Source organism: Anomaloglossus baeobatrachus, chromosome 3, assembly GCF_048569485.1.
Source record: "Anomaloglossus baeobatrachus isolate aAnoBae1 chromosome 3, aAnoBae1.hap1, whole genome shotgun sequence".
In the NCBI taxonomy this organism is placed as follows: Eukaryota; Metazoa; Chordata; class Amphibia; order Anura; family Aromobatidae; genus Anomaloglossus; species Anomaloglossus baeobatrachus.
The window spans coordinates 28698359-28716061 of NC_134355.1; the positions used below are offsets into that span (position 1 = coordinate 28698359).

General features: G+C 52.7%; 1 protein-coding gene across 1 annotated transcript in view; it reads left to right on the plus strand.

Annotated features, from left to right (window-relative positions):
• The window catches only part of LOC142295958 (calpain-2 catalytic subunit-like), a 109120-nt gene that overhangs the window by 40970 nt on the left and 50447 nt on the right, over nucleotides 1-17703 (plus strand). Inside the window, exons 4-6 of the mRNA XM_075339097.1 lie at nucleotides 1398-1531; nucleotides 11650-11809; nucleotides 17540-17614. Of these exons, the coding sequence (XP_075195212.1) occupies nucleotides 1398-1531; nucleotides 11650-11809; nucleotides 17540-17614 (369 nt within the window). The remainder of the gene's footprint in view (nucleotides 1-1397; nucleotides 1532-11649; nucleotides 11810-17539; nucleotides 17615-17703) is intronic.

The window sequence follows — 17703 nt, forward strand, 5'->3', positions numbered from 1 at the left end:
GCACCCCCCATCGTGCTACATCCCCCATGCTGCACACTCCCCATTGTGCTCCATCCTCCATCCTGCGCACTCCCCATCGTGCTCCATCCCCCATGCTGCGCACTCCCCATCATGCTACATCTCCCATGCTGCGCACCCCCCCATCGTGCTACATCCCTCATGCTGCGCACCCCATCGTGCTCCATCCCCCATGCTGCGCACTCCCCATTGTGCTCCATCCCTCATGCTGCGCACCCCATCGTGCTCCATCCCCCATGCTATAATAGTTCTCCTATTATACTCAGAGAGGAGTATAATAGGAGGACTGTAATAGGAGGAGTAGTCCTGGGGGGAGAGGAGTATAATTCTGGCTCCCTGCACATGTGTACCGGGAGCCGGTGTACGCTGGTAACTATGATACACATCGGGTAACTAAGGGACCTTAGTTACCCGATGTGTATAATGGTTACCAGCGTACACCGGCTCCGTCACGATCCCAGCAGCGCAAGGTTATGTCTGGCGATTAGTGATGAGCGAGTATGCTTGTTACTAGTCGGTATTCGCACGAGTATCAATGTACTCGGGCTACTCGGCGGGGACCGAGTAATCTCGCGATACTCGTGCTGTACTCGTGGTCTTCATGTTGGCGCTCTTTTTAGAGCCATCCCTTATGCAGGGATTGGCTGGCAGACCACTGCAATGCCACAGCCCTGTTGTGGAATTGCAGTGATTGGCCAGCCCGCACAGCGTGACCGTGCCTTTAGCCCGACACTTCCCCGCTCGGCTACGGCCCCTCCCGCACTCCACTCCGCGTGTATATATATATGCACGCTTACACACACACGCACGGTTTTTTTTTTAATTTACAGTTTTATGGTTTCTACATGCTGCCGGGGGTCATTTCAGAATAATACTCGGGTCTCCCATAGGATAACATTGGGCTCGGTGCTCGGGCCGAGTACACGAGTATTTTGAGATGCTCGGCCCGAGCCTCGAGCTCCCGAGTATTTTAGTACTCGCTCATCACTACTGGCGATGCGTGCGGAGGGCCGGGGCGAGCGGCCAATCCATGCGGAGAGCGGGGCCAGGCCGAGGCGAGCGACCAATCCGTGGGGAGGTGGAGCCAAGGCGAGGCGAGCGGCCAATCCGTGCGGGGGGGCGGGGCCATGGCGAGCCCAGCGGCCAATCAGCTTTGTGTCACCGTAAGGACACAATTTTGGAGCAAGACAGACAGACAGACAGACAGAATAAGGAAATTATATATATAGATTTGTATTTTCAGAGACCCATGAGCTGATTGTTGTACTGGCTCCTATCGGAAGACAGTTTGGGCCAACAGTTAACCCAACTGTCAGCACTAACAGAACATGTTCAATGTACATACTTGTATATCAAGAGTAACTTCTCTCTTCTTGCAGTTCTGGCAGTTTGGAGAATGGGTGAATTTGGTTATGGATGATTTGCTGCCTACCGTGGATGGCAAACCAAATTTTGCAAAATCCAAAACGTCTAATGAATTCTGGAGTTCCCTCCTGGAAAAAGCCTATGCGAAGTAAGTGGAATAGATATAAATACTACATATCTGGGAAAAATCTGGGAAGTGTACAGTAGATGTGCCAAGAGAAAGTAAAATTGTGAATCAATCTATGGTTCAGAATATAAATAGTAGAGATGGAATGTATCTATGCTCTAAAAGTGAAGAAATGCAATGGATGCCATATCTCATTATTATCACCCCTCCACACACATAATATAGAAATTACTTACCTATAGAACAATACAGTGCCATAGGGTAAATTGTACAATACAGCTGCTTACAACCACCACGGAGAACGATTATTAAAGTCAGATATATACAGATGAACTCAATGGTGTATTGCCGTCCAGTGAGCTCCCCCTAGTGGTGGCTCTAACTATATAGGAGATTCAAAGTGTTTCAAGACCTTTCTGTCAGCATTGCAAATAGTAACACCATGCTTAAAAATAAGTCAAAAATCTAAAAATTGTAATGTACATTTAATACAAAGATGTTTTATTTGTTAAGTAAACAATCAATGCCAGGACAGGGAATAAATGCTGATAGGGTAAGCCCTTAGAATGATGAAGATTATATAAAAGCCAGTCTGGCCCAGAAGTGGGTCCATCTTTTGACAATCTCTTATGCCCTACTTGACTAGAATAAGACAACCCCATTTGTGGGTGACACTGGGAACAGTTATTTATTTACACCTAAGGTCTATCTCATATGGGATGATTCACAAATGATCTGTTAGATGCTTCTGATGCTCTGTCCAGTGTGTACAATGATAGGGGATGAGTGAACCCGAACTGTAAAGTTTGAGGGCCGGACCGGACATTGCTGAACATTGAACACAGACTTTTGACTGTATGTCCGATCCCTGTTCAGGTTTATCATCCAAATAAAGCTTGTTGAAATATTATAGAGCAGCTGTGGCCACTTACAGAGCCATTGTAGAAAAGCCCTGATCTAGAACCCCCTCCTTTCGTACCCCAGGTGGGGGGGCGGGACCGGAGCATAAGAACACCAACAGTGGTAGACAAACAGGGGAAACCAAAACTCTACAACTCCAAGTTGCACGCAATGTAATCTCCAGCAAAGTGGGACACACAGCACATGGACCAGAATAGCAAAAGCAATAGTCGGCATAGGAAGACAGATTTCACCATCTTAAAAAGGCCAGGAGTAACTGTGCTACGTTTCCCACATGTGGTCCAGATGTAAGCAGCAGAGTAGCGGAGATTAACTATTGTTAGCCCGACCATTAATGAGCACACAGCTAGTAGACACCCAACCCTACCTGTGTAACTCAGAGGCCCCCCTAGAAACCATAGTGAGGAGTGTCAGACTCATGAGTGTGATCAGCGTCTGATGCTGCCATGACACTCCTAGATAACCCAGGAGGTCTATTCCAACTCTAATATTCTATGATTCTATGATTCTATGAGTTTTGAGCTAAACTCAGTGTGACAGCTCCCCATTGACATGTATATGTGCCGCCCGTGCAGCGGTCGAACCGCTCGGATCCGGGATATGCTGTGGCTCGAGGATCTCCGGACCTGGGGGCTCGCGGCCACTTCAAATGGAAAGGGGGTATTTACAGGGGATGTTAGAGTTTGTGACGCCACCTGTAGTTCGCGGTAAGGGGGAGTACCGCCGCTGCTGATGGGAGTACCCGGGGAAGATGGAGTGGGGCAGCCAGATGACGTTCCCTCCACGGGTAGGGGAGGCCCCGGGACTCTGGATGGTGTTGGAGCAGGGGAGCGCAGGGCCGGTGGGGAGTAGGGGATGACCACGTACTCACTCAGGCAGTGTTGGTGATGAAGCGGCCGCAAAGCAGACTCTGACAACAAGGTAAAGCAAGTCTCTGGGTGCCGCTGTCCTCTTGGGGGAGCTCTTCCAGGTATCCGTCCCCTCTGGTACTGCCGGGTGATCCAGAGCCTGCCTCCGTGCACAAATTAGAAGTGTTCTGGTGGCCCGTTGGCTTAGAGCTGTCCGGGCCCGCTCCCTACTTGTTAGTAGTGGAGCTGCGCTCTCAAGGGCTCACGCTTGGGATTTCTGTTTGCTGTGTGGGTTGGAAAGCCCTATCCCCCTCGTTGCGCTAGTGCCCCTGATCTCTGAGCTACTTGGGGACAGTCCATAAAGTCCCTATCCTCTGCAGGTTAATTGCCGGGTTGCTTGAAGTTACTCCTCGACCTAGAGTCCTGTACCCCACCGTGCTTTCAGTCCCGGACCGGTTATTAGACTCAGATGAATCCCGTCCTCCAAGACCAGGTCTAGGTGTACCACCCCGCGCTCGTCTACAGCCGAGCCGCTCAGATCCTGGCTCTTCGGTGGGTGGCTCGAGTGCCTCCGGACCGGGGATCACTTCGCTCTGAAAGGGGCTGGCGCTTTGAAGGGGTTAGGGTCACGGCCGGAGCCGTGGTTTTTGGTAAGTTCGTGACACCACCCACGGGTTGTGGTGAATGTGGACACCACCGCTGCCGTTGACTAGCCGCCCGGGGGAGATGTTGCGCAGCAAAGGTGTTAACCCCTCCGTGGGTAGGGGTGATGGCCCCGGGGACTGATTGGGACTGGTATGTTGGTGCTTGGCGATGCGGTGCGATGCGTGGCCCGAAGGCACAGTTGTACTCACTATGAAAGATGCACAAGAGTCTTTGGTAAACCAGAAAGATGGTGGTCGGTACCCACAGCCGGCTGCAGTTGGTCCCTTATTCAGGTTAGTGGTCTCCGCCTTTCTCCTGCACCTTGTAATTGTGGACTGCCTGTGCTTCAGCAACGGGAGCCTGCTCCCCGACTTTGTACTGCCGGGAGAGCCAGTTTACCCACAGACGCTGGCCTGTGGGATCTCTCTGCCTGTGCGGTGGCTTTCTATCCCCCTCGTTGGGCTGTTGTCTTAAGTCGGGACTTGGGTGGGAAAGGACCTAAAGTCCAGACCTCAATCAGTTAATTAACTGGTTTCTGGACCGAGTTTCAGGGTCTGAGTACCCCTCTTTGTGCTCCGGTTTCCAGTCGGTTCCCCGGTTCGGTACTGGCGGGCCACTACCCTGCCCTGGTCCCTTACGGTTCCACCGAGCCGTCTTCCTGGCTCCTGCAGGCTGAGGCCACCATATGCCTCCTAGCCAGAGGTGACTGGACTCCGACCCAGACACCTGTCAGACAGACTGTGGCAGACCTGGGCACAGGTCTGCCTCTGCACTTGACCTCCTCACACTCCAAAACTCAACTCCAATCTGCTGTGTTTCCTGCCTCCGAGCCTGTGGACTCCTCGGTGGGCGTGACAACCGCCTGGCTCCGCCCCTCCTGGTGTGCCCATCAAACCCTGAGGGAGGTGACTAGGTTTTTTTAAGGGTGGGTGCTGACACCTTTTTAAGGGACGGGTGTTTGTGCAAGGGCCTACCTGTGACTACCTGGCTAGTCCAGGGCATCACATTCCCCCTTGGTTTAATACAGACTGTAAGCGGGCTGTCCGACCACCACCGGTTTATTTTTGTTGCTTTTGAACTGTAAAAGAATAAAACAATGTTACGAGTATATTAACATTTATACAATTTACGCATGCTTAACTTCTTCCCTTGCGGGAGGCAAATTACTTTAACTGTTGCAAATATTATAAACATTTTTATTAACGGGAACGGGACGAGACTGGGTCCTTCCATTTGCCCACCCAAGCAAACCTGGCCCTGATGCTGCCTCTAAGAACCAGGTCAGCACCCCTTTTCCCCAGTCCAGGAACGGGGTCAGGTCCGGGGATTGCCTACAACGGGCCGGGTACAAAGTTCCATACCCGGCAGTCTCTCAGAGGCCCCACGTCCAGGGGACCCCTGGCCTCGGAGGTTAGTCACCGGTTGCCTTGGTGACGGGACCTCGGCCTCCTCTGCTGCAGGTTCTTCCTCCAACCAGCCTCTTCGGAGACTGTGGATGGGAAAGAGTGGTCCAAGGAGCTATTTACAAGGCCCAACAGTTATTGGGTTGGCCTGCAAGTTCTCGGCCTTGTCTCTTTAACAGGGGCAAAACAACCGGGAATATCAACTTTAAAACTTCAACTGAAGGTGGGTTCTGGTTCCTTTAAGGCCGGCCATTCCCGGGGCACGCACTGGCAAAGTGCCCAGGTAGCTCGCAACGCCGGCAGACCGGCAGCACCAGAGCTCCTTCAACCGGCAAGGACTCATCTTCAGAGACGGACTCTGTATCCGCCTCGTCCAACGCCAATGCATAATACGCCCAGGGCGACAGGGCGATCCGGTATCCGTTTTCGCCCTCCCGCGGGATGTAAGTGGCTACCGGGTCGCTGCCATCTAAGTCGCTTTCTTCCGACCCCGATCTGGTAATGGAGGGGTTTTCTGCACCGGACGCTGTTCCCGTCGCGGCCGGGCGGACTGCCGGGGCCGACATCCTTCTTGCGGCAGGTGGGTTGCCGCCAGCGGTCGCACGGGGAGTCACCACCGGAGCCCAGGGGTCCACCGCCCCCTGCTACCGGAGCCGGGACCGCATTTTCTCCGCCGGCTGCTTCCTCCGCGTGCGCCGCCACTCCAGTGGTCGGTGCGGGGCCGGCATCAGGCCTGGGAGCAGACATCCTCCATCTGTTCCCCCTTGTACTTTTCGTGGCACTCGCTTCTTCTCTCGAGCAGTTTCGTTTTTCAACTGCTTGCTTTCTGGCACCGTTGAGTTCCCAGGGGGCGGGGCTTCAACTCTCGCACTCTTTTCGTGGGGAAGAAGGCTTTGGTGGGAATCTTCCCGCCAAAAGATGGCAGCAAGATGGCGGATTCTGAAATTTTTCAACGGGTCACCGCTGACTTCAACTTCAAGGCGCACTTCCCTGGTTAAGTGATTAGGTAGGAATCCTGTTCGTGACGCCAGAAGAGTCGATATGTACCGCCCCGCGCTCGGCTGCAGCCGAGCCACTCGGATCTGGGCTCTTCGGTGGCTGGCTCGAGCGCCTCCGGACTGGGGGTCACTTCGTTCTGAAAGGGGCTGGCGCTTTGAAGGGGTTAGGGTCACGGCCGGACCTGTGGTTGTTGATAAGTTCGTGACGCCACCCACGGGTTGTGGTGAATGTGGACACCACCGCTGCCGTTGACTAGGCGCCCGGGGGGAGATGTTGCGCAGCAAAGGTGTTAACCCCTCCGTGGGTAGGGGTGATGGCCCCGGGGCCTGATTGGGACTGGTATGTTGGTGCTTGGCAGTGTGGTGCGTGGCCCGAAGGCACAGCTGTACTTACAATGAAAGATGCACAAGAGTCTTTGGTAAACCAGAAAGATGGTGGTCGGTACCCGCAGCCGGCTGCAGTTGGTCCCTTATTCAGGTTGGTGGTCTCCGCCTTTCTCCTGCACTTTGTAATTGTGGACTGCCTGTGCTTCAGCAACGGGAGCCTGCTCCCCGACTTTGTACTGCCGGGAGAGCCCATTTGCCTGCAGACGCTGGCCCGTGGGATCTCTCTGCCTGTGCGGTGGCTTTCTATCCCCCTCGTTGGGCTGTTGTCTTCAGTCGGGACTTGGGTGGGAAAGGACCTAAAGTCCAGACCTCAATCAGTTAATTAACTGGGTCCACTGGTTTCTGGACCGAGTTTCAGGGTCTGAGTACCCCCCTTTGTGCTCCAGTTTCCAGTCGGTTCCCCGGTTCGGTACCGGTGGGCCACTACCCTGCTTCGGTCCCTTACGGTTCCACCGAGCCGTCTTCCCGGCTCCTGCAGGGTGAGGCCACCGTATGCCTCCTAGCCAGAGGTGACTGGGCTCCGACCCAGACAGCTGTCAGACAGACTGTGGCAGACCTGGGCACAGGTCTGCCTCTTCACTTGACCTCCTCACACTCCAAAACTCAACTCCAATCTGCTGTGTTTCCTGCTTCCGAGCCTGTGGACTCCTCGGTGGGCATGCCAACCGCCTGGCTCCGCCCCCCCCTGGTGTGCCCATCAAACCCTGAGGGGGGTGACTAGGTTTTTTAAGGGTGGGTGCTGACACCTTTTTAAGGGACGGGTGTTTGTGCAAGGGCCTACCTGTGACTACCTGGCTGGTCCAGGGCGTCACATTGGCACCCAGCCTCAATACCCTGCGACCGGGTCTCCTCTGGGCCCAGACCACCGTCTGCGACCCAACCTGCCACAAACAGGGAGCCAGCACTCCCCAGCTCCTCACTTCTCGAGGGCTACAACTTCACTCCTCCTTCCCTCCCACCAGTCTGCCTGACCCCTAGGTGGGCGGCCCTATTCCAGCTAGGCAGCCCACTGGTGTGCCTGACAGGGTGTGGTGTAAGGTGTGGTTGGGATTTTGGATGCTGATGGAGGCAGTACCACAGGTTGGAACCCAGAACGATGAGGGGTTGAGTCCTGCACTAAAGAATAGGAAGTGCAGTACCCTGTGACGCCCTGACTAGTCCAGGGGCGTCATATATAGGGCTTGTTGTTTGGGGTCATGTTTGACCTCCAAACCCAATTTTTTTTAGGGGGGGCAGACTAAAAATTAGAAGTGCCAACAATGTCAACAGGTAAGAAGTTCACAGGGATATGGTGTGATGGCCAACTGAACTCCAAGGAGACTCAACCTGAATTACGAAGCAACTAAAAATGGACATCCATGTTCTGTATAGATGGAGGGAAGCCTTTTAGAATAATCTCCCATGGTGGCTCAAAGTTTCCTCACTCCAACACTCTCCTCTTGAGCATTTTTTTTAAGGCCCTGTCATACACACACAGATAAATCTGCAGCAGATCTGTGGTTGCAGTGAAATTGTGGACAATCAGTGCCAGGTTTGAGGCTGTGCACAAATGGAACAATATGTCCATGATTTCATTGTCTGCAACCCCAGATCAGCCAAAGATTTATCTCTGTGTGTGACGGGGACTTTAGGGGTACTTTGCACGCTGCGACATCGCTAGCTGATGTTAGCGATGCCGAGCGCGATAGTACCCGCCCCCGTCTCAGATGCGATATCTTGTGATAGCTGCCGTAGCGAACATTATCGCTACGGCAGCTTCACACGCACTTACCTGCCCTGAGATGTCGCTCTGGCCGGTGACCCGCCTCCTTTCTAAGGGGGCGGGTCGTGCAGCATCACAGCGATGTCACACGGCAGGCGGCCAATAGAAGCGGAGGGGCGGAGATGAGCGGGACACCAAATGTGTCACCCGGGGACCAGGGGTACTCAGATCCGGGCCACGGGGTCACTTCTGTGGGTATCACGGTGGCGTGACCCGGTCTGTGATCCCAGGCTCCACAGTAAAAGGGGATTTGGTAAGGGAGATTGTCCGTGACGCCACCCACGGTTGTGGTGAGATTGGAACACCACCGCTGCTCTGGATGGGGATCCCGGGAGTGATGGTATGGAGCAGCTAGATGTTAGTTCTCCCCTCCGTGAGTAGGGGGTTGGTTGTCCTGGGGCCCGGTGAGGTAGGTGGATGGGTAGCAGGCGGGTTACGGGGCCTGGTGAGGTGCAGGGTCGCGGGGGCAGCGCGGTGCCGCACGGCACGGTGGTACTCACTCAGCCGGTAATGATGATGACACAGTTCTCAGTAAAACACACGGCTGGATGGACGGGTCCCACAGACGGCTGCGGTTGTTGTTTCTCCCCTGACCCAGTTTGGTGGTGTAAGTCCTTTCTTTCACCTCCGTGCACACTCCTCCTGCGTTCCGGTTTCCAGCTGGCTCCCCGGTTCAGTACCGGTGGGCCACCGCCCAGCCCCGGCTACCTACGGTTCCACCAACTGTCTCCCCGGCTCCCTGCAGACGGCCACTACCGTCTGCCTGACTTTCTGTACGAGGGCCCTAGGCTCCAACCTAGGCCCCTGGCTATGTCTGCCTCTCTGCAGACCTCCTCTCTCTTCCTCTGCCTGAACTTGACTGGGCTTGTTTCCTGCCTCGGCCAGCCAAACTCCTGGGTGGGCGTCTCCATCTCCTAACTCCGCCCACCTGGTGTGTCTGTCTGAGCTTGAGGAAGAAAGCAGGTCACTTTGGGGATGTCTGCTGTGAACTGCTGGGGGTGGGTGTGTGTGTGTGTTGTTATCTGTGGCCCCTGCCTTGTCCAGGGCGCCACATTCCCCCTTAGCAAAATGCAGACCGTCCGCGGGCTGCCCGTCCATCACCGGTTTTATTTTTCTTTTAACTGCAAAAAGAATAAAACGTTTTAAACATTTTCACACATGCATTTTCAATCTTCCCACAACGGGATGCACATTACTTTAACGTTGCAACAACAATTAACACTTTTAATAATGGCAACGTAACGGGTCCTTCAGTCACCCACCCAAACAACCTGTCCCTGATGCTGCCCCTAAGAAGTGGGCAGCACCCCTTGACCCCAGTCCAGAACCAGGCTGCCCAGATAGTTAACGGGATGGGTGCTTCGCTGCCGTTGCGGCCGGGCGGACTGCCGGAGCCGTCGTCATCGGCGGTGCGGCTGAGATGGAAGCCGGGACCGGTGGCAGGGCAGTGACGATGGTTAGGCATGGGCCCTCCCTCACAGACGCTGCGAGCTCCGCTACCAGTGACAGGGGTAACAGGTCGGTCGGGGCGTTGGCCGCGGGCACGGGCACCGAGGTTTCAGCGGTGCCGGACGGACGGGACATCTCGTGCAGCGGTGTTCCAGGAACCAAACACTGGCAGAGTCCTGGCGTCCCTGCTTCCACAGCCGCGGTTCACATGCGGCCGGACGCCATCCCGTTCCCCCTTAGCCTCTTTTTAGCACTTCCTTCTTCAGGGGGCGGGGCTCCACTTTCGCGCCTTTCCTGCTCGGGGAAGACGCTCGAGCGGGAAATTTTTCGCGCCCAAGATGGCGGCTTTGCAAAACTTTCGGCCGGACACCTCCGGCGGTAACAAGGCGCACCTCTACCAAACGGCAGAGCGGTAGCATCCTGTTCGTGACACCAAATGTGTCGCCCGGGGACCAGGGGTACTCAGATCCGGGCCACGGGGTCACTTCTGTGGGTATCATGGTGGCGTGACCCGGTCTGTGATCCCAGGCTCCACAGTAAAAGGGGATTTGGTAAGGGAGATTGTCCGTGACGCCACCCACGGTTGTGGTGAGATTGGAACACCACTGCTGCTCTGGACGGGGATCCCGGGAGTGATGGTATGGAGCAGCTAGATGTTAGTTCTCCCCTCCGTGGGTAGGGGGTTGGTTGTCCCGGGGCCCGGTGAGGTAGGTGGATGGGTAGCAGGCGGGTTACGGGGCCTGGTGAGGTGCAGGGTCGCGGGGGCAGCGCGGTGCCGCACGGCACGGTGGTACTCACTCAGCCGGTAATGATGATGACACAGTTCTCAGTAAAACACACGGCTGGATGGACGGGTCCCACAGACGGCTGCGGTTGTTGTTTCTCCCCTGACCCAGTTTGGTGGTGTAAGTCCTTTCTTTCACCTCCGTGCACACTCCTCCTGCGTTCCGGTTTCCAGCTGGCTCCCCGGTTCAGTACCGGTGGGCCACCGCCCAGCCCCGGCTACCTACGGTTCCACCAACTGTCTCCCCGGCTCCCTGCAGACGGCCACTACCGTCTGCCTGACTTTCTGTATGAGGGCCTTAGGCTCCAACCTAGGCCCCTGGCTATGTCTGCCTCTCTGCAGACCTCCTCTCTCTTCCTCTGCCTGAACTTGACTGGGCTTGTTTCCTGCCTCAGCCAGCCAAACTCCTGGGTGGGCGTCTCCATCTCCTAACTCCGCCCACCTGGTGGGTCTGTCTGAGCCCGAGGAAGAAAGTAGGTCACTTTGGGGATGTCTGCTGTGAACTGCTGGGGGTGGGGGTGTGTGTGTGTTGTTATCTGTGGCCCCTGGCTTGTCCAGGGCGCCACACAAACATCCTGCCCACCTCCTTCCTTTCGCATAGCCGGCGTGAGCCGCGGGACGCAGGTGGGAGATGTTCCTCGCTCCTGCGGCTTCACACAGCGATGTGTGCTGCCGCAGAAACGAGGAACAACATTGAAATTCCTATCGGTCCGACATTATGAAAATGACCGACACTACACAGATCACCGATTTACGACGCTTTTGCGATCGTTTATCGGTGCATCTAGGCTTTACACGTTGCGACGTCGTTACTGGCGCCGGATGTGCGTCACTTTCGATTTGACCCCAACGATATCGCAGTAGCGATGTTGCAACGTGCAAAGTACCCCTTAGGGTGACTCCTCATTTCACTTAAAATAATGCAACTTTTTTTTTCCACAGAATTAATGGATCATATGAAAACCTTGTGTCATCTACAACAATGGAAGCACTAGTAGATTTCTCTGGTGGGGTCAATGAAATATTCATAAATGCTCCAGATGGCTTATTCCAAAAGATCCAGACGGCACTAAAGCAGAAGTCATTTGTTGTTTGTAACTCAGTAAGTTGTATGTAATAATTTATTTAACAAATATAATATACATATATACTGTATTATAATATATGTATACAGGCAAAAACATAAATTAAATGTTTTTGCCTGTTGTCCTGATGAAGAGAGCTGTGACTCCTGAAACACGTTGACCTGTGCATAAAAGAATAAAGACATAAATTTATAATACGTTCTGATGTGGTGATAGCACGGCTGAACTCTCGTTTCTTCTACCACGTCCTCCAAAATTTGCTAGTGAAACATCTAAATATTTATTGGTACTTTAGATACAGTAGCCTGCTAAAACTTGCCAGTGAACCATCTACCCGAGGCCTCTGCCTTGTGCCAATCATTGCACTTGCTACCCATTTGGTATAGAGTACAATAGAAACTAATTTCCCCCACAAAGCTCTTCACAGTTCTGCACTGCCCTGCATCTCCTCCTTCATCTCTGGCTATCACCCTACCCGTCCTCTCCACAGTTCTGCACTGCCCTGCATCTCCTCCCTGAACTCTGTCTATCACCCTACTTGTATCCTCTGTTCTGCATCTGATCTAAGGAGTACATTGCACGCTGCGACATCACTAGCTGATGGTAGCGATGCCGAGTGCGATAGCACCCGCCCCCGTCGCAGATGCAATATCTTGTGATAGCTGCTGTAGCGAACATTATCCCTACAGCAGCTTCACACGCACTCACCTGCCCTGCGACGTCGCTCTGGCCGGCGACCCGCCACCTTCCTAAGGGGGCGGGTTGTGCGGCGTTACTGTGGCACCCCAGGACCTGGTCGCCACAACAGCATTGACCTTCCAAAGGGTTAATGCTGAGCCTGGAGGTAATGGGGAGGTCCATTGGCCAGCAAGTTAACACCCAACGCAGTTCTCCCTCCGGCCAGCAGGGGGAGCTCTGAACCTGGAATTCCAGGGAGCTTCCTCAAGTCTGGCCTGAGGGAGGAAGTAGTGGTCAGTCTGTAGAGAGAAGTGGAAGGAAGCAGACGCAGAGTGAGCTGTCCTGTGGATCTGGGGCCTAAAGCTAGAGTAGCTTGGCCCAGGGAAGCAGGAGTAGCAGAGAGGCAGCGGAGAGACTCGGACATCGGAGTTTGTGGCCACCAGGGCTTAAAATACTCCCTGGTAGCCGAATCCGAAGGGCAGGAGGGCTGCAAGCACCTGGCCCATAAACATCCCAAAGGTACAGCTGCAGCATCAGGGCCCGGTGTGGACTCCAGCAGGGAAGCACCAGAGAGGGCCTGCGCAGCCTGCTACAGAGGGAAAGGGACGTACCACCAGTCCCAGCAGCAAAGAGGGCCAATGCTGGATTCAGAGAAGCAGGGTCCTATCATAACAAAAAAAAGCTCAGGAGTAGGCCTCATACTCAGCTGGCCAGAAAGATCACCCCAAGTACTTCCAGGCCGACCGGATCCCCATCACCACCTGTAACGGTCTCCCAGGACTGGACTGTTCCCAAAGTAAAAGAGGAAAAGGTAAAGAGACTGTTGTTTGTGCCTGGTTCTTTCATTGCCTGTCGGCCCTGCACCGTGTTAGCCACACAACCCCATAGACTTTCACGAGCACTAACAGTGTCCCCGGGGCTCCGCTCCACCTGTGGGGAGCAGTACCACCATTGCTGCCATAACATCACCCCGGAGGCCTCACACAGCAGCGGCGGCTTAATAGCCGCAGACCACAGGTGGCGTCACGGACATAAACTTTATTCATCAAGCCACATATTCTACTGACACCCACCAGGGCCACGGAGTCGGGCCCAGCCACCACTGACTACCACCGGACTAGTCCGGCCCGGCACCGGGTGTCCCACAGCCCTGGGGTGGGCGAGTCATTACAGCAACGTCACACGGCAGGCGGCCAATAGAAGCGGAGGGGTGGAGATGAGCGGGACGTAAATATCCCGCCCACCTCCTTCCTTCCACATAGCCAGTGGAGGCAGGTAAGGAGATGTTCCTCGCTCCTGCGGCTTCATACACAGTGATGTGTGCTGCCGCAGGAACGAGGAACAACATCGTATCTCCTATTGATGCGACATTATGAAAATGGCCGACGCTACACAGATCACCGATTTATGACGCTTTTGCAATCATTTATCGCCGCATCTAGGCTTTACACGTTGCAACGTCGTTACCGGCACCGGATTTACCGGTGCCACTTTCGATTTGACCTCGACGATATCGCAGTAGCGATGTCGCAACATGCAAAGTACCCCTAACATCCTCCATAATCTAAACCTCTCACCTCCATCTCCAAGACTTCTCTTGAACAATGCGAGGTTCTGGGATGCACTACCCCAGATGATCCGATGAATATCTAGTCGCCATATTTTTAAGCCTGCTACAAAAACAGACCTAACACCTCAACTCACTAACCTATTTCTCCCCTGTTCCCTTCTTCTAAATGCTACCCCTTATTCATCTGTCTCCACATCCTCCATGCACCTAGTAGCTCATGCTAACTGTACTTTGACAGGTACTGGCTGATGACCGGCTCATGCAGCTTTATATGTATACTTTTATCTATTTTAAAGATGGCTTGACCTTAAATAACAAGCACATTCTACTTATTGTGTCCCCCTATTTTCTTAGAGATTGTAAGCTTGTGAGCAGGACCCTCACTTCTCCTGGAACTAGTGAACTATGTGTTACTTTTATTGTTTTTATTGTCTGAACATGCCGCTGCTTAATATGTTGGAGCTACATAAATAAAATTAGTATTATTATATGTACTATATCGGGAACTCTATCCCAAACAAGACGTATGGATATGACGTGCCCACGGGGTCTTGGGGAGACACTCGTCACCGGGATGGTGTCGGTTTGGGATGTCATAGCGGCCTGGCCCTGTTCCATGACTCCAGCGGTGTCAATAAATATGGGGATGGGGAATTATGGGAGTTGTAGTTTTTGTGACGCCACCTGTGGTGTGCGGCCAGGTATTAGCCACCGCTGCGGGAGATCTTCTCCAGGGCGGATGACAACACAGCTCAGATAGTGTAGCTCTCCACAGGTAGAGCTAGGCCCCAGGGAGGATGTTTGGAGTAGTAGTCGCCTATGGCGCAGGGGCGCGATTATGGGACAACACAGAGGGTGCAGTTCAAGTTCTTTACTCACTTAAGTTACACCACCCTTGGAGTGACATGCTCCGCTGTTACGGGCTCCAGCCGATCCTGGATAGTTCAGAGGTCAAGGCCGGTGTTTCCCTCTGTGTGTCCTTTCCAGTGGTCATCCCTCTACCCCAGCTCTTGGGCCGTGGAATGGGTCATGGGTGCCTGCTGCACTCCCAGCAAACCCTGGGATCCCCTTCTTCCTAAGAACCTGGGTCAAGCCTCCAGCTCCTGACCACGAGCCCCTTTCTGTGCAGTGGCTTCCAACGTCTCTTCCTGAGTCTCACCTGGCGCTGGCTGCGCCTTGAGCTAACTTCTGACTGACTTGTGTGTGAGATGGCTCCTCACTTCCCCTACATGTGCCCTGCCTCCCGGGTTGCTGAACTAGTGGGCAAGAGGTCCCATACCTCATGATTGCCACCCCTAGCACCTACCCTGGCCCAGTCCCAGTGACAGAGTTCCCAGGTTGTGTGTTGGATGTGCTGTGGTGGTTTACCGGTGATGATATCTTCCATATCCGAGATGAATACTGCACGTCGGGTGAGGTGCAGTACCCTGTGGCGCCTGAAGCCGCAGGGGCGCCACAGATGTGACTAAGGTCGTGAATGAGATTAAAGAGTAACCATTGCTATGATTTTTGTTTCATAAATGAATAATACACATGACAATAAAAACTTTGTAATATATTTTATCAGACAAATCTTCTTCTTTCTCCTCTTGGGCTGATTCTTAATTTTCAAAATTATTTTCAAACTTTTGAGGTAAACTCTGTATTCAAAGAAGACAGATTTTTACAATAGTGAGATAGGAGATTGGAGTGCTACTGATAATATTATATACAGAGGGATAAGAGGAAGGAGGAGATCCGCCTCTAGCTCCTCCCTCTGCCTCTAGCTCTTCCCTCTCCTATTTCCATAGAATTTTATCAGCACCAACTTCCATCTCCTATCTCAGTAATGCAAAAGTCCGAATACAGATTTAACCTGAAAATTGAGAATTTTGAAAATGAATGATCATTCCTGGCACAGAAACAATCAGATTTCTCTTAAAGTTTTCGAAGTTTATTTTTATATGTACTATTATTTATAAAAATAAAAATTAAAAGAACATGTGAAACTAAGGATAAGAAGCACAGATAGGGTCTTACCAGGTAGGGCAAAGATCAATACAAGGTAAAGGAACTCACCTATTAGGGTTGTGCCAGTCACAACCCCTACATAAGAATTCAGAGATGGCGTCTGCCGCTGCCTTGAGATGGTCGTGATATAAGAGTAGAGAAGGAAACGGGAGTATGCCGCGCTGTCACCAGAAAGTACAGATGGTTATTTCAATTTCATTTTATTCAGGTCAACGCGTTTCAGAGAGCTACAGTCTCCTTTCAGATATTTGTAGACCGCTATTAAATCTCCTCTAAAAGAAGGCTGAGAGGAGATTTAATAGCGATCTAAAAATATCTGAAAGGTAGTCAGTGTGCAGAGGGAACCACCCTATTCTCATTAGCACAAGGAAGTACAAGAACTAATGGGAGGAAACTAAAAGGAAGGAAATTCAGATTAGACATTAGTAAAAACTTTCTGACAGTGAGGGCAGTCAGTGAGTGGAAGAGGTGACCACAGGAGGTAGTGAGGGCAGTCAGTGAGTGGAACAGGCAACTAAAAGAGGCAGTGAGGGCAGTCAAAGTGTGCATCAGGCGACCACAGGAGGTAGTGAGCTCTCCTCCAATGGAAATCTTGTAATTATTGTAATTATCACTTTCCAGTGCACAGTGAATGCAACCACAGTCTTCATATTAGCATTATTTGCTGTAGAAATGTATAACCTTTATAATCTTATTGATTCATTATGGTTTACCAATGTGTCAGTAAAAAATATTGTTACGTAGGCAACCCTAAAGGGTGCTTTACACACTACGATATTGGTAACGATATATCGTCGGCGTCACGTCATTAGTGACGCACATCCGGCGCCGTTACCAACATCGCAGCATGTGACACCAATGAGCGATGATCAACGAGCACAAAAACGTGAAAAATCGTTGCTCGTTAACACGTTCCTCATTTCCTTAATATCGTTGCTGCTGTCAGTACGATGTTGTTCGTTGCTCCTGCGGCATCACACATCGCTATGTTTGACACCGCGGGAGCGACGAACATCTCCTTACCTGCCTCCACCGGCAATGAGGAAGGAAGGTGGTGGGCGGGATGTTACGTCCCGCTCATCTCCGCCCCTCCGCTTCTATTGGGCGGCTGCCGTGTGACATCGCTGTGATGCCACACTAACCGCCCCCTTAGAAAGGAAGCAGTTCACCAGCCAGAGCGACGTCGCAGGGCAGGTAAGTCCGTGTGACGGGGGTAAGCGAGGTTGTGCGGCGCAGCGATTTGCCCGTGCCGCACAACCGACGGGGGCGGGTAGGATCGCTTGCAATCTCGCTAGCGAGATCGCAGTGTGTAAAGCCCGCTTAACTGCATTTTGTTTCATACAATCCATATAATGTTCTGATCCAGGTAATCAGTTGATTGGGGAAGCTGATCTTGATGATCACCACAATGTACTGGACCAAAGTAAAGAAAATGTTGTAATAAGTCATCCAAACAAAGATGCTCAATCATATCAACTTTTCTCTACAGACGGCTCCTGATCAAAGTGATTTTAGTGCAAGTATCACTAGAAGTCATCTATACTCCGTCATCAGAGTGGAGGAGGTGAGGAAACTACAACACACACTTCACCTTAGCCCATGGTAATTATAATCACACGGTTCTATTTTCACTAATACATTGTGATCTTTTCT